Source organism: Petromyzon marinus, chromosome 39 (assembly GCF_048934315.1).
Source record: "Petromyzon marinus isolate PM22_M1 ecotype Great Lakes invasive population chromosome 39, UKy_Petmar_22M1.pri1.0, whole genome shotgun sequence".
Lineage (NCBI taxonomy): Eukaryota > Metazoa > Chordata > Hyperoartia > Petromyzontiformes > Petromyzontidae > Petromyzon > Petromyzon marinus.
In genome coordinates this window covers 15,385,806-15,403,267 of record NC_133705.1, presented here as the reverse complement: position 1 = coordinate 15,403,267, position 17,462 = coordinate 15,385,806, and the positions used below count along the sequence as shown (strand labels likewise).

At 48.4% G+C, this 17,462-nt stretch overlaps 1 protein-coding gene across 2 annotated transcripts in view; it reads left to right on the top strand.

The window, feature by feature from the left end:
- Window positions 1-14,441, top strand: part of GPR149 (G protein-coupled receptor 149) — a 41,305-nt gene extending 26,864 nt beyond the window's left edge. For both annotated transcript variants that reach the window (XM_032968229.2, XM_032968228.2), the window contains exon 4: window positions 5,009-14,441. In XM_032968229.2, coding sequence (XP_032824120.1) covers window positions 5,009-5,602 — 594 coding nt within the window. In that variant the 3' untranslated portion in view covers window positions 5,603-14,441. The remainder of the gene's footprint in view (window positions 1-5,008) is intronic.
- The last annotated feature ends 3,021 nt before the right edge of the window (window positions 14,442-17,462 follow it).

The window sequence follows — 17,462 nt, the reverse complement described above, 5'->3', positions numbered from 1 at the left end:
GAGACCGACTCAAAAAGATCAGAGATTACATGTTCTAGGTGAATTGCCAAGACTTTGGAACTCCCTCCCGGCAAAGATGCACCTCACACGTACTCTGCTGGGCTTTAGGGAAACGATGAAAGGGCTTCTCGTTCACCAAAGTGTGTGTGTGTGAAATGAAAGCTGCTGTTATATAAATAATGTAAGGGGCTCCGAGACCTAGGAGGGAAAATGTGCCATGTAAAAACAGTAACAGCAAAGTATATATTTTCTTTTTCACGCGTGTTGGGGTTGTACCGCATATTGTTGGGCAACTTGTCCACGTGCTGGAAGCTTCTTCAGAAACTGAGCCAATAAGTGAATGTTGAAGCTTCCGGCACGTGGCACTAAGAAACGTCGGACATTGTGCCAAACAACGTTTCAAGTTTGCATTTATTTAATGTATTAGGTATAGCCCTGTGAGCCATGCGGCTGTTGAGTCGGGTGCAACCACAACAAACAAAATATGAACAGAGAACATGTTAAAGCGACGACGCGCAACAGAAACATCCTGGGATAAACCAGCAAATCTTACAGAAAAAAACCCCACCGTATTACAACGCTGTGTGCAAAAATCCCAGTGTGTGATGCAAGTCAAACAATAACAACCACTAGACTATTCAGATTAAAGTTATCAGGCCAACTCCGCACGTCCGCAAGAAGCATGGCTTTTGCCACCTTGCCCCCTGAGTGCAGCTATCACGCAGCTCAGCAGGCAGTCTCAACGTGCGGCACGACTCGAAAAACGACGCACACACAGACAGACACACAACAACAACAACAACAACCGCCATTCGCCACTAAGTGGCGGTGACGTCACCACGACGCTTGTGCCAGGCTATGTGCACCCTGAGGCCACGTGAAGTGTCGAACGCCCGCTGGCAGGAGGTCACGGGGCAGACCCAGGTGCCACGGGTCGACTGACTGAGATGACTGGCTGATGCACCACCTGTGCCCCCTACTGTGCCAACCTGCTGTGCTTTAGCCACCCGGCGCTCCGCTCGCTGTTGTGAGCGTCGCTCCTCCGCCCTCCGTTGTTGTTGGAGGGCGACTGCCTCCAACTGCCCAGTAGCATCCTTCACGAGCCTCCTCCACAGAGGCCGATCTTGACACCGCTGGTACCAGTCATCGGCAAGTCCACTCAGCTCCACGTCCTCCTGTACCACATCACTCCATCTCTTCTCTAGCCCGTGCCGCGCCCGCTTAGCCCCCTCAATCCGGCCAAACAAAAGCTGTTTCGGCATGCGGTGGCTGGGCATGCAGGCTACATGACCCAGCCATCGCAGCCTTGCCTGCCGGAGGAGCTCACCGATGGGACCCTGCCCAGATCTTTCAAGGATTTGTGAGCTCCTCACACAATCCAGTCTGGTTAAACCCAGGATGGATCGTAGGCAGGTCAGCCTAAATGTTTCTAACCGGCGAAGATGTTCCATTAGGGGGGTCCACGTTTCGCAAGCGTAGAGAAGGGAGGGAATGACCGTGGCCGAGAAGACCTGAAGCTTAGTGCGGAGCGACAGACCAGGTAGCTTCCACACAGCGTTACGCAACCGATGAAAAGATATTGCCGCTCGACTGATTCGGAGTGAGACCTCTGCTGTTAAACTGGAGCCAGTCATAAGCACACTGCCCAGGTATGGGAAACTCTCCACTCTCTCCACAACTGCCCCATCACCGATTGGGAGTTGTGGGGGCGGAGTGTCCGATGGTACAAAATACCCAGGCAGGTGCTTAGTTTTGGTGGGGCTGATGGTAAGGCCCCACCTCTTAGTGGCACGCTCCAGTCTCAGCAGCAGCGTCTCCAACTCCTCCTCTGACTGAGCAGCTATTACCAAGTCATCAGCATACATAACGTGGTTGAGCAATAGGGAGCCATCCCTTGACCGCACCCGGGCATCGATTAGCCTCCCATTATATCTGTACCATATGGAGATTCCCCCGGTACAGCTATTGAAGGCTTCACGAACTACGTGGTCAAAATAGATGTTAAATAATGTGGGAGCCAGAGGACATCCCTGTCGCACCCCAAGGTGTACAGGGAATGGCTCTGACTCCCGGCCACGTAGTTTTACCCGGGCCCGCTCACCATCATGAAGGTCCTTAATGATCGTGAGCAGAGGGTCAGGTACTCCAAAAGCACGAAGAACGACCCAGAGCCCAGGCCTACTGATGGTATCATAGGCCTTGACCAGGTCAATAAAGCAGAGATGTAGGTCTTGTTGGAATTCCCTACACCTCTGCTGTAGCAGACGGACAGAAAATATGGCATCTGTGCAGGACCGCCCTTTCCTGAAACCGCATTGGGGCTCCGCAAGCCTCTCCTCAGCGTGCCTGGCAAGGCGATGCTGAATAATCCTTGCCAGGACCTTTCCCGGCACACTGAGGAGTGAGATGCCCCTGTAGTTGTTACAGTCTGTGCGGTCCCCCTTCTTAAAAAGGGGGACCACCAGGGCATCCTTCCAATCCTGCGGAACCCGTCCAGTGGTCCAGACTGTTGTTATGATGTCATATAGGGCAGTCTGTGCACAAACGCCACCCTCCCTCAGCATTTCGCTTGGGAGATCATCTCTGCCCGCTGCCTTTCCTGGTCTCAGACTCCGGATCGCCTTCAATACTTCCTCAGCAGATGGCACCTCAGCCAGCCACTCACAGGGGGTGACTTCATCCAATATTTGAGGCACCGCAGCCTCAGCAGGGTCATCCTCACTTTGTGCCACGATGTTTTCCTGGCTGTGGGATTTTCCCTCCCCCAGGACCTCACAGAAATGCTCAGCAAATCTGCGAACCTGTTCCTGGGGGTCGGAAATTGGATCACCGTTTTTTCCCCTAATGATGGTAATAGGTGTGGCGCTGCAGGTTACTTTTTTGATGGAGTTAAATAGCGATTTGTGATCACGGGCCACTGAGGCAGACTCCATCTCCTCAGCAACCCGCGACCACCACCCATCCTTGCAGCGCCTCACGGCTCTCCGAACCTCCGAGCGAAGGCTGCGGTAAGCCTCCTCATTCTCTGACGTGGGATTCTGTAGCCGATGACAGTGGGCCTGTCGCTTTTTCTCAACCATCCTGAACAACTCCTCTGTCATCCAGGGTGTCTGGGGAGGTCTGGACCGCGTACCCAAAGCAGCCATTGCAGCTGCATGAGTCACAGTCCTAAACCTCGCCCATTTACCCTCGACATCAGGAGGAGTCGGGGACGATGCCAATCCCAGCCGCAAGCGATGATGAAATTCTCGCTTGCAACTTTCATCAGATAACTGAGACCAGGCCACTTTAGGTTGGAATGGGGTCCTGGGTGTACACCCACCACCGGAGTGGAAGAATGGCAGGCGCATCTTACAGATGACTAGTCGATGGTCAGAGGGCAGATCAGCTCCACGGTAGGTCCTGGTGTCAAGGACATGGGCTCGCATTCGCTGGTCCGTCACTATGTAGTCCAGCAGATGTTCTTGCTTGGACCCGGCATGCATCCATGATGTTGTGTGGATGCGCCGATGCCGGAACAGCGTGTTGGTAATTACAAGCCCATGGGCTGCACAAAAATCTAGCAGCCTCCTACCGTTGTTATTGAGCTGATCTGGCCCATGCCCTCCAATCACTCCAGACCAGGTGCCAGTATCATGACCAACTCGGGCATTGAAGTCACCCAGCATGATGACTCTATCCCGAGGGGCCACTTTAGCCAGCACCTGTGACAGGAGGTCATAGAAGGCATCTGACTCATCGGCTTTGCCTGCATCCCTCCACGGATGTTCATCTTCGGTGGGGGCATAAGTAACCACGACCACCATTCCTCGCCTCCGGTTGATGGGAAGGCGAGCCCAAAGTAGCCTGGGGCTTACAGCTTCCCACACCTCACCGCCACGCTCCCATGCCCCCTTCATTCTTTTGTTCAAAAGAAGACCCACACCCTGTTGTTTGGCAGTCTGCTGCCCCGAGTAGAGGACTGTCCACCCCTCATGGTGGCAGGAGCCAGAGCCGGTCCACCGGACCTCCTGAATGCCGCATAGATCCAGGCGGTACCGGTCCAGCTCCCGACAGAGGAGTGGCAGCCTCTCCTCTGCAGTGAGCGTTCGAACATTCCACGTGGCCACCCGTAGTGGCTTTTCGTTGTTTCTGGAGTAGCCCCGAGGGTAGGTATTCAATCTCCTGGCTCCGCCAATTGGGGTTTGGCCAGGAGACGTCATAGACGCCTGGCCCCCCGGGGCCTCCGGCACAAGCTTAGTTGTTACATATTTCACTTTAATTCGTGGTTTTGTGGTAATTAATTGAAGGTGGAGGGGTTACCAGCCCCTCGCACCCGTCCAGAGCCCCCGTTTAGCCCCTGTGGTGGACACATATGCCATGAGGGGAGGAGCCAATCAAAATTGGAACTCCCCCCACAGCACTGTCCACGACAGAGTTGCCCGTCCGTCACCGCGAGGAGGTAGGGGGTTGTTTTGCCGGACAGACAGACACACAGACACACACAGACACACAGACAGACGCACAGACAGACAGACACACAGACAGACACACACAGACAGACAGACACACAGACAGACACACAGACAGACAGACACACAGACAGACAAACAAACAGACACACACACAGACAGACACACAGACACACACACACACAGACAGACACACAGACAGACACACAGACACAGACACACACAGATACACAGACACACACAGACAGACACACAGACACACACACAGACACACAGACACACACACAGACAGATAGACACACAGACAGACAGACACACACACAGACACACAGACAGACAGACACACAGACACACAGACACACAGACACACAGAGAGACACACACACAGACACACACACAGACACACACACAGACACAGACAGGTATCCGGGGAGCTCTCCGCCGCTACTGTGACAACCTCCCCAATGCTGTCTGAGTATTTCTTCCTCCCCCCCCCCACCCTAATTTATAAACCACCCTCGCAAAAATAAAACCCAACCCCGTGTCTCTGCTCGCAGCGTCTGGGCGGCCTCTCGACCCCGCTGTGCGCCATCCAAGGCACGGTGTCGCTGCAGTCGCCCACCGGCAAGACGCTGTCGCTCTCCACCTACGAGATCAGCGGCGACGGCAAGCAAGCACTGCCCGTGCCGCGCAAGGTGGAGGTGTACCGCTCCAAGAGCGTCGGGCACCAGCCCAGCTCGGAGGGAGGCTGCGGCGGCGGCGGCGGCGGCGGCGGCGGCCTCGGCGACACCAACGTCAAGATCCACCTCGAGGTGCTGGAGATCTGCGACAACGGCGACAAGATGGACACGGTGTCCATCGTGAGCAACATCAGCCAGTCGTCGACGCGCGCGCGATCGCCCTCGCTGCGCTACTCGCGCAAGGAGAACCGCTTCGTGTCGGTGGACCTGGACGAGAGCGCCTCCTACTCGCTCTTCATCCCCTCCAACAGCCCCGAGAGCGACATCAACATCACCATCCCCGACACGGTGGAGGCGCACCGGCAGAACAGCCGCAAGGAGCGGCCGGACGACGGCGGCGGGTACAAGGAGGAGATCCAGCTGCTGAACCAGGTGTACCGCGAGCGGGAGAAGGGCGACGCCGCCACTTAGCCGAGATTCTTCTTATTCCTCCTCCGTCCGTCCGTCCGTCCGTGTGCTGGCGACGGTTGTTTTGTTTGTTGGCTTTTCAAACTCAAGTGTTGTTGTTGTTGTCGTCGTCGTCGTCGTGAGAACTAGACGCGAGGGTTGTTGAGCTACGTGGACGGCGCTGCACTCGCCGGTTGTGGAAGCCGTACGCGTTTTGAGTTTTTGTTATCACGATTGTTACGATTGTCACTATCGATCAGCATGTCCGTGTCGAAAGACGTCGTGGAAATGAAGGGAATGGTTTCAAAGAAGAAGAAAAAAACTTCCCAGAGAGAAAGTCCACGTTTGCTATGGTCGAGGAACAAGCCTCTACACAGGCCAGCAGGTGAAGAACACATCAACAATTTTTATCCACTGCAGAAAATCGATGGACCGGACTGGAACTCACGGCATTTTCCAACCGAGAGTCGGACGATTCGGCATCGCTGTTATAACGCTACGCGTATTAACGCGACCGTGATGGGGACGGAGCGTGGACGTGGCCGGGGCCCACGGACATTTGACAGAGAGAGAGAGGAACGCTGCTGCTTTGAGCTCCGAATAAAACAAAAGGAGAGAGGAAAAAAAAGCACAATCGGTGACTGTTCTATTGGCACGCGGCCGAAACGCTGCTGCCAGCGAAGGCAGCGGAGGAACCCCGAGCGACGCAATCAGCCTTAAGTGCTTACGTTTGCAAGTGATGCAGAATGATCGCATAGGGTCCACGGCCTTACAAGCAATGGGGAAGGCAACGGTGAACACATGACGCCGGTTTCGGACCTTTGTAATCATGGATACGCAGACAAATGGATTTTAATATTTTAGAAGAAAAAAAATGGCGTTCGTTATTGTACAACTCTTGAGTCTTTGAACAAGGGTTCACAACTAATGTCTCCGTGACGTTGGGGAGGTAACATTTCCCCCCCCCCCCGGTTATTTTATTTGATAAGGTATGAGCTCAAACAGAGGTTTGGGCATGCAGCTCCATTGACATGTTGTCTACTTGTCAAAGGCAAAGAGAACAGTTTGGCGTATGCTATGTCACTGTTTCTCGTTTTGCAAGGCAGTGCATGCTAACAAACAAAGATAAAGACCCCCCCCCCCTAGTATAGCCTTAACAGACTGTTGGGCAAGTGCTCTATGCGAGCACCTATGAAGGGCAGCACGGCGCACGAGGGGTGGGTGGCCAGCACCACGCCCGACCGTCTTTGTCTCCCCAGTAGCGATGTTTTTACACATCGTACCAGGTACTCAATTGAGGCTGAATCGACCTAGGGGAGACCCGGGACCGGTTCAGATAATCGTCACCGTTGGTGTTGGCCGTGAGCGAGAATTTAATTTGGGTCGCTGGGTTTGTAGAGCAGTGCGCTAAGCACTATACTACCAAAATACACACACACACCCCGTGATTCACAGCTCCACATTTTTAATTGAGAGGATGTGTCATCAGCACTCAGTATAAACTATCCCTCTAAAGCGGGTTATTTTGCCAGTACGTTTAATGGGCAATTTACTTTTTAATGAGCAGTTATTTTCTCTCTCTCCCTACTTCTCCAGAAAAGGAAATTCTTACACAAAGGAGCTAACGGAAATGCATGCACAGATCATCCATGGTGATGAGCGGAACTGTTTCAGGTTCATCGTAAAGTCTAAAGAAGATCCTTGAGCCCATCACAGACTGACTTTGCATTGACTGTGCACAATGTGCACCCATTGTAAATCCCCGCACGTAAAACTGTGCACGCTTGTAATTTCTCATTTGAAGTTGTTGTTTATAAACTTGCACGCAGAGCAGATGCCAGCAAAAGCGCCATCATCATCAGCAGCCACGATATAATAATGCTGAAAGGCCTTCACCCCCAAAACCACCGCCCTATCTCATGAGAGCTCCAGCACATCGCCTCGTGCCATTGCTCCATCTCCGCAGCGGATGTACTCTATCAGGCGTTATTCCATCCCTTGGCTGCCACTCAGGCATTAGTCTCAACCACCGACTGTGATCCATTCTCGCGATGTGTCCTGCCCAATGCAGCCACCTCTCTTTTCTTCACAGTCAAAGCGATGCCTCTAACTTGCCACTGTTCCTCTTTCTGCCTCTGAGTTTAATTCCGAGAATTCACCTCTCCAAGCATCTTTGGACACTAATCAGGTGTTGTTCCATTTTCTCCATCAATGTTATGGATCCATTTGACGTGGCAGGTAATATGCACTGATGTATAGCCATTGTGGTTCTCTTTGTCTTAGGTCACCATCGAAATGAATTTGAGCAAACGTGAATGACTGACAGACAACAGTGAGACAGACTGTGCACCGGTTTTGTCAATATTAGGACTCATCAGCACAGTACAGTCCATGCTCACTGTTGCAGTGTCTGCCTCTGGAGACCAAGTATCTAGAGATACTACTTCCATGCTCTAGGGCCCATTAGCTTGGCTAATGCCAACAATAATCACGTATGCAAATGGCGAGAACACCCCATCATGAAATAATTATAGAAGGTGTTTTTAAAACTCGGATCGGGGACACAAAGGCATGAATATAAATGGGGAAAACTTTAACAGCCGTCCCGTATTTTTTCACAACGTAGTCATTATAACGTTCAACGGGGACATCTACTAACGCGTTTAGTTACTTACGAAGCCAATCACGAGTGACGGGCGATCGCCCAGAGGACAACCACTGTTGACTTCCCCACGCAATGGTTTTTATTTCATGGATCCTGAAGGGATGATGGGTTGCATCAACCCCCAACCAGGATTTGAACGCGTAACCTTCTGATCGCGAGCCACTGAAAAAACCTTGGGAGAAAATAATAACAGATCAACTACATTGGCGGTAGTGCACGAGCACAAATTAAAACATCGACTCACCTCATAATCGAAGTGTTGGTTTAGATTGTGTCGTTGAACCAGCAACCACCCGACGCAGACAATTCCTAAGGTTTGTATTATAAACAGAACGTACCAATTCGTTACTCGTTCATCACACCAGTGTGTTGTGGGGTTACTCTCCAAATTTACGAGTTAGATCGCGTACATTTATATTTGATTTATATTTACGCGATCTAACTCAACAACCTCTAATATGGATAATATTGTTCGTGAAAGCCTACGTGTTAAACTAACTCACCTCATTCATCATTAAACACTGCCTTTGAGGATTACATAATATATGGTAGAAATCAGTTCACAATGTGTCTTCTGAAGTGATCAGCTGGAATTCCAACTTAGACATCGATTTATAGTTGATACTCAAAATCATATCACTTATAAAGAGAGCCGAGAGGGAGATTCAATGACTCATAGTTGGGAGACAGCTTTACTCACTTGCAGGCAGGCAACGGGAAGGAAGGGGTGAGAAGGATTAGCGGCGGGTGAATGAATGAGTAAAACGAGGCGAGGTGAGACTTGAGAGAGGGGAGAATGAGAAGAGGGCGAGAAACGGCAGGGAAAGGATTAACAAATTCCAAGAGGCGGGAGCGTCACACCTGGGTGAGTGAGAGCCAACGCAGAGCGCCGAGAGAAAGGATCAGTTGAGGACATGAGGATTTAGGAGAGGAGGATGGACGGAGGGGAGGGGGTCAAGAAAGGAGTTGAAAGGTCACCTCGGGCTTTTGTCCGAGAAATTATTTGTATCGAACGTGTCTTTGAAGAGAGCTTCGACGTCCAGTGACTCATAAAAGGACGCCTTGTATGTCCTGCTGTCTGTATTGAGGTCGCATTGTACAGCGGAGTGCAACACAGGGTCCAGTTTCATTAAAGTACAGTATTAGCAGAAGGCAAGACTATATATACATGTAAAAATATATACTAGTCAAACTTAAACTTGCACAGTACATACATTTCAAAGTAAACTGAGACTAACAGGAACGATATGATAATATAGTAAGTTATTTATCCAGAAAAATGTTTCCTGAAGCTTAAGACTTTTTTTTTTAAATCCAAGGATCGTCCTGTCCTTGGATATTTGACCAGGTCCTTTATAGCGATTGCCTTTCACGTGGGAGGACAAGAGAGTGCCTGGAGAAAAACCCAAACTATCCGAGGGGTCAATCCGTAAAGATTCATATTCAAGAAACCATTTGCTTGCGCCACTACCTCGTAGCGACGTTAACATACGTCTTCGTGATGCGCCAAACCTCGCCACTTGAGAGCCGAGGATTCCCTGTCTGCGATGTTCTGTAACCGCCCTCACTGCCGATCGTCTTGAGACGCTCATCCTTTGTGTAACAGCGGAATAGCCCAATGAGCACCACCGGCTGTTATGAAGTCTGCGTCAGTGCATTGCAGGCGTGCAAAGGGGGCGATGGAAGTAACAATAAAGCTCCCGATTCAAACCGAGACTTCTCCGACGTTCAGCGGAATTCATGTAAAGCCAATGCAAGGTTAAGGTGGGATGGAATAACTTCAGGTATGCGAATAGTTACGTCAAGGAACATTTGCACTTTTTATGTTAAGTGTATGGCAGATGGACAATTCGTGTTTCAATCAACGGCTCTATTATACAGCGCATCATTTAGTCCGACGCTACTCATACGCTTGCAAGCGACGTTGATGTCTAATATACGCAAGGCATTGCTGCCCTCGTCTTGAATTAAGTAATCGAGTGGCATGCGCATATCACGCCGCACACTTTGAGGCGCACACGTCGCTGCTAACTTAAGGTCACTCTGAATTGTGTGCCCGTGCATCATCTCGTTCAAGAATAAACTTGCGTAGAGAATATGGCGCAGCTTTCCGTGATAATACTGTTGACCTTTGGCAAGATATGATAGCGTGGCTGTGGCAAGGGTCACATTGCAGTCGCTTTAACAGGGTGTTACTGTCCGTTTAGCATTTCGTGCGAGTTTACAAACCGCCTGCAATGTTGAAGCAACACGGTTGTGCACAAACTGCGTGGGCGTTCATATGTTGAACACCTCTCGATTCATCCCAGCACGTGCAGAGAAATGGCAGGGCATGGTGCCAAACAACCATTCGTGGTACAACCAGAACACACATCAGAGCTGCACACAGCGAGCAGCACATTCGTGAAAGCCTACGCAGTACTTTCAAAATCTGCGACACGCAAATTAGGTGGAGTTACTGTTTTAAATGACGTAATAAACAACGCATATAATCTGAACAACCAACCGTGTAGAATCATTAACCGAGCTTGATTCTTGGCGACATTTGAACGCACATAGTCCAGCAAAATAAAAATATGTATGCAGTGAAAAATATGCTAATGTTACGGTGTGTAACATTGGCATATCAAATTAGCATTGTGGAATTGGTACACCATCTACCCTTTACAGCCACGAGGCAGTGGAGGGAATTCTGCAATCCTATGGCAGTGGGGAGTCACTCCGTAGGACAACCACTGATTGCTCACCAACAAAGTGGTACTCCTTTTATTAACCCTGGAGAGATGATGGACGGAGTCTACCCCTAACCAGGGTGTGACCTTTTAACCTTTTGATTGCGAGCAGCTCGTTCTATCCATGAGGTACCTCCTATATATATATAAAAAAAAGTTTACGTGACAAATTCTAGAATAGCGAAAGATAATTTAAAGACTGAAATTGATGATGATGATGATGACATGCCAATTGTACAACTTACATTTATAAAATGTACCAACAACATTCACGTTTAAGTATTATTTAAAGGGCACTCACATACTTAACATATCTTAATCCATGTAATGTGTTCGGTGTTACATGCTAACCAACTTGCAATTGTGTTGTGGTTGTATATTGACACGTTTCAATCCATTATCTATGTAAACTAAATATGGTATACAGATTGACGTGGGTTTTTTTTTAGGATGCAGAACAATTTCAGTTTAGACAATTATGTATTTAAAAAAAATACATCACCGAATGAGCTATTCTGGTATAAAAGCTGCATCTTCGAGTTTCGAGTGTGTCTTGTTTCACCAGTTGAGGACTCAAGAGACCACGATGAGTCTGATTTGCAAGAGTGCCCTGAGACATTGATAGACTTAAGTTAAAAATTTATTTTCTTTAGGTTGAAAACTGAGAACTGCTTCTCCTGGTCAGTTTGCGTTGTCATTCCCCCCGCACCTCCGATTAGCACGGCTAGCCACGTACAGTGCGAAAGAAGTTCAACATACGTACAGAAGGGGGCGATGCTTGCTATATAACATCCCAAATGGGTCCTGACGTTGGCACACAGTGGGCCTCCTCTTGCGAATGACGTCAGGGCATCTCTAACATCCACTGCGTAGCAGACGGCGTGCGGTATTTTTGCGGTTATTACATCACCGCAGTAATAACGCAAACGTAATCATCAAGGTGAAACTTACAACAGCAACAACCGCCATTTCACTACTAAGTAGTGGTGAAGTCACCATGGCGCTTGTACCAGGCTATGTGCACTTTAAGGGCAACGTGAAGTGTCGAACGCCTGCTGGCAGGAGGTCACGGGACAGACCCAGGTGCCATGGGGTTTACTGACTGGACTGACTGAGATTGGCAGATGCACCACCTGTGCCCCCTTCTGTGCCAACATAAACACACATACACACAGATACGCACACATACGCTGTGTACATGTTTGCATACAGGAGAACTCCCCTCATCCACGACCCTCTTATCCTCGACCCATATTATCCACGACCCCTATTGCTCACGGCTCCTATTATCCGTGGGATGTGACCGATCTTCTCTTATCTCTTAGCTGCTTGTCCCTGGCTGTCATCGTCTCCATCCTCCCCCCGATCTCCACCCTCCTATTCATTCAATCCCCATCTTTTCCTTTTATTCTCTTCCTGTCCATTCTTCCTTCCGTCACGTCCCTTATTCGTCAAACCGTGCCTCTCGCTGAATGTGTCCCCATCCAGCTGTTCTGATTAATTCCATGACACGTGAATTAACTTACAAGTTCCACAGAAAATCCCATTATCTGTGAACCGGTTCTTCGTATTACGCACAATGATCTGATTTTCCCATCCTACATTGAGGATACAAATTCAGCAGGCATTGGCATCCTGTTATCGGCGATTATCCGTGAATTATTTTCACGGATAATGCCGTGAAAACAATTCACTTATCCGTTAATTATGTTCACGTATAATTGGAATAGAATTGCGAATGAGCCCGCAGTTGAAAGAATCTGCGATATTTTGGTCCAACCAAATGGCCACGGATGCGAGGAGTTATTGTTGACGGTCACATTATTTTCTGTTTTACTTTGCTTATGCGTCAAACATCGGGCTGAACGTTAAGTGATTACTCACGATTGTTTCCGAGAGAGACTGGGAAACAACAAAAAGAATAACGCCTTTACCAGATGGAGAGAGTGAGACGTATGGGTCCGGTCTGTTGAGGGAAATAAATGAGACCAGTGTCAGACTGTAATGTCATCTAACCACCTCGGGGTTTTTCACGTGTACAGTCTACGGCATTCGGCAAAAAAAAGCAATCTGTTAAAAGCACTCGGCATTAGGAGGCGCAATGAGAATGCAGGAATTGCAACTTCTGCTTCCTCCATTTCATCATTTTGCGCCGTGTGACCAGATTGTTGTTGCGATGTCTCTTAAGCAATCGTTAGCTGTCCAGAAATTGCTGTATCTATGACTGCAGATATGTTATATATATGTGTGCTTTGGGTTGACACGGATGTAAAACAACGTGTAACTGCAAATGACAAGCAGCTATGTATAACGTTATTCAGTGGGCTGTAATGTTTCGGTTGTTTTCAAACTGTTCTTTATTCAATCGCAGTTAGGTAGGACAGTTACATGGCAGCATCTGCTTCTGTTGGCATGCCATGTTGTTCAGTACATGCACCGTTATTGAAGACCCACGATGTACACCCCGTGTCATACTAAGCTGTTAGCAACCTGGGGTTAAAGGTTGCGGTATTTTTTTCTCTCTCTCTCCAAATACCGACGTTGTATCCGTTCGATGCTTTCACTAGCTTGTGTTGTAGATGTTATGCAGTCCTGTAAAAACTGCAGCTATGATTTTCCTCAAGTTGCGGCGTTACCGCGATGAATGCTTTTGAAAAGAAAATGCCATCGCCCCACATGATGACATCTTAGCGGATGGACGGGCAGACGTATCAAAGGGATTTATACGCACACTCACGCGCGCAATATGATTGTACACTGTATCCCACAAAATTCGCTGTCAAATCTTACGCTAGAAAGGTGAAACGCTATTAAATGTTTCATTCAAAATTTGTTGCTTTTGGGTTAGTTCGTATCGGTACAATGAAGGTATAATGTAACATTTTAAACTATAGGTAATTTTGACATTTTACCTACACGATATAACCCAAGAAAAGAAACATGAATCATAATATCGCTCGCGAAAGCCTACATGATGAAAAATTTGTAATACACGACAAAGGAACGAAGAGGAATTGCACAATCTTGTGTGATGCTATTGACCATATGGGCCATATAAGAGTTTATAATTATAATAGTCGTAAAACAATCTGAGACACAGTGTTACGTGTGTTGTCATTGTTAACTCCGTAATACTGGCCCAGGTGGTTATTATTGAACAAGATGAAGACAAAAGCGTGACTCGTTAACGGATGAACCCATAGACAATCTTCGATTTGCACACATCTCACCTGGATATAGGCTCCAGTTAGTTTATGTTTTCTCGTAGAAGTCACTGCCTGTTACACGACACCAACTGATGTTGTCCCGCCACAGGTTTTACGCGGGGTAAGAGCCTCGTTGCGATCTAGTGGCCGGGCTTTTCTGTTATGTTTGTTTGTGGTGAGGCTCCACGTTAATTCCCAAGTATTGTCAGTTCACATTTGGAAATGAAGAATAAACCAGAAAACATGAGCTCAGCCCGCTCTATCGGTGCCGCGTGTGTCTTGTTGTTGAATATCTCTGACCGTGAAGGGGGCGAATGCGGTCAGGCGAGTAAAAAAAAAATCCAACTAATGTTGTCCAATATCGCGCTGTCCCTGAATTAGCATTTGGCTACGGAGTCGCTTCCTCTACCGCCACTGTCACGGGTGGGTTCAGGTGCAGCCCTGCAGGTGTCTGCTCACAGCCACTGGTGGCAGATGGGCCTCCATGGGAGGTAGCGCTGTAAACCCCTCTCCTCTACCCCTCTGCCCATTGGCGAACTGTCCTGTATCATATTCTTGGTTCTTTCGGTAAAGTCACGTAGAAGGGAAACAATAAAACAATAAAAATATAAAACAATACAATTCTCACGACGTTTCGACTGCAACACAAGCAATCATCATCAGGTGTGAAAACCACAGCAAGAAAATTTCAAATTTTCACACCTGATGATGATTGCTTGTGTTGCAGTCGAAACGTCGAGATAATTTTGTTGTTTGATATTTTTTATTATTTGATTGTTTCCCTTCTACGTGACTTTCCCGAAAGAACCAAGCATATGAATCCTTGCAGTCGCGATAGCTTTAAATCAAAATGTGTCCTGTATCAGTTCGTCAACCGGCAGTACCCACGCTTTACCCCACCACACTCCACCTGCCCATTCACTCGTGGTCGTTTATCAAATTTATTCTGCTGGGTGGACAGCGGTGGTCCTACTTGGGGGGGTTCGGGGTGGGCGAGTGGGGGGGGGGGATTTAAGAAACCTGCACCATCGTTTCAACAGCTGCACCGGAGAGGTCGTCGCGGCGACCTCTGGATTGCAAGTCCAGCGTGCTCACGATTACACCACTGGCATCCATCCTTGCATCCATATACCGGAGGGAGGAAACAGAAAATTGACCTGTGACTCAGAGTGACTCTAATGTACGTTGCTCTTAAAAAATACGGTTGCTTGTGCTTTGTCGACTAAATTGTCAAAATTATGTCTGTGAAAACAAATCGTACAACATCAAGCGCTCCCGTTTTTGCCGAGGCAACTCTCCAGTAATTTCTAGCCGAGGCCCTTTCCGCCAGCAGCGACGTGAGGCGGCCGTTGCGGGGCTGCGCCTTTACCATTCAGAGCATGCGTTTTGAGACGCGGCGTTACAACGCATCACATCTACGAACGCTGCATCGCTATGACGGGGAGCATTAATTTATTGAAACCGTACGCCAATGTACAGTGGGCCCACAACGCCATTATTAGAGCAGCTGTGGATACTGATGTCGCGTCCCTTAGAGGGACTCATTACAAGGTTTTGCTGATTTAAGCAAATTTGGCAGGCGCACCTGCCCATCACTGTACATCGCCCACAGGGGTTACACCGCAAGACGGTGGCTATCACCCGAGACGTCACTCCCGTTTGGCCGAAACATATTCTGCGCGTCTTCATGCACGTTCCACCTGGACGCTCTTGCATCCAGTGACAACATAACCACAGGGTTGCACGGAACAGTCACAGGAAGGCAGCATCAACGTGTCTCTCCCCATCACTCGAAGAAGTGTGGAGTGATTACGCATCTACCTCCACCCATAATAGCAGTGAGGAAATTCCACATTCCTCTGGCAAGGAGATGACGCTGCTTGCGCACAGCAATTGCATTCCCAGGAGTGCAACGCTTCGTACGAATCCATGCCGTGTCCACCCAGTTTCAGTTTATTTTTAAATACCCTGTGAGATAAGAAGCTCTTAAGTCGGGGTTCATCAATAGAAACACACCGTTTCCGTGACAGACATACAGTAACAAATCGGAGAAAAATAAATTAATCCAAATAAATAAATAAAAGGTAAGAAATCATAAATAAAAAAAATATAAAATGTATGTTTCAAAAGTTTTAGCCAAATAAGGAATTTAAAAAGTTCAAGATTACGGATAAAAAAAAGTGTGGGTGGCAAAAACAACACCGTTTCCCAAGAAACACTAAATTTACATCTCCAATAAAAAAAAAACATGTACAAAATATAAATGCGACCTGACAAACTGCCGGCTCACGCCCAGTGCAGATGTATCAGTGCGCGACGCAGCTGTCGATGTCCAGAGACGTTCGCAAGTTCGACCGTGCCAAGCTCAACGAGATGTGATCTCAATGCCCCGTGCATTCGCTCACGACTCGAGTGCCGCTGCGTTGAACCCGGCTTGAAGATGAAAATTTTGAGTCCAGTCACCTGTTTGTGCGCACGCGCTGCAACCACTCATTTCTATAGATGTCCGCACATCCCCAGTCATGCGTCGGTGATGCAATGTGGACCGATAAAAAAAAAGAAATTAGCAATATAATACTGCACCGCTGAACATTCGAAATCACTGCTGCTGCGAGTGTGAATTCCACGTTATATCCCTCGCCGAGCGTTACGCGAAGTCCACCCACCCGGCTCTCCCATTTGGGGCTTCATGCGTCACAGGAGATGCATCTTAAACAAAAAAAGTGGGTCAATGTTTGCTGGAAAAGCGTCCAAAATTTATTACTATCGGTCACTAATTGATGCACCGATTACGTGGAGAGAGGCATTTTTTTTTGTAAATTAACCCGAATGATACTCTGGAGAATGTTTTGTTTGCAATGTACCAAGGAAATAAGAATACAACTCAAATCGATTTCTGCAATCATTTTTGGTTTTCGCTGTGCTATTTGAAGGCTTAGTTGCTACTCAATATAATAAAAGAAATACATCAATATCGACACATTTTTCCATTAGCTTATTTGAAGAGCTTCGCGGGCTCAGCTAATTGGTCGCACATATATCATAAGCATCACCCACAACGCCTGCAGTGTAACGAGGTCCCCTTTATGGACGTAATAAAGAGGAACTTCCTCACCTATTTGTTGCAGACGTTTGAGTATGTACGTACGTTGAGCTTCTTTCGCACCCTACTTAGCCAACCGTGCTCAACGGATGTGTGGGAGGACAACAAACTAAACACAAAAGGCAGTTCTAAAGAAATTACTGTTCAGCCTAGATTCAAAAGTCCATAGCCCCGGTGG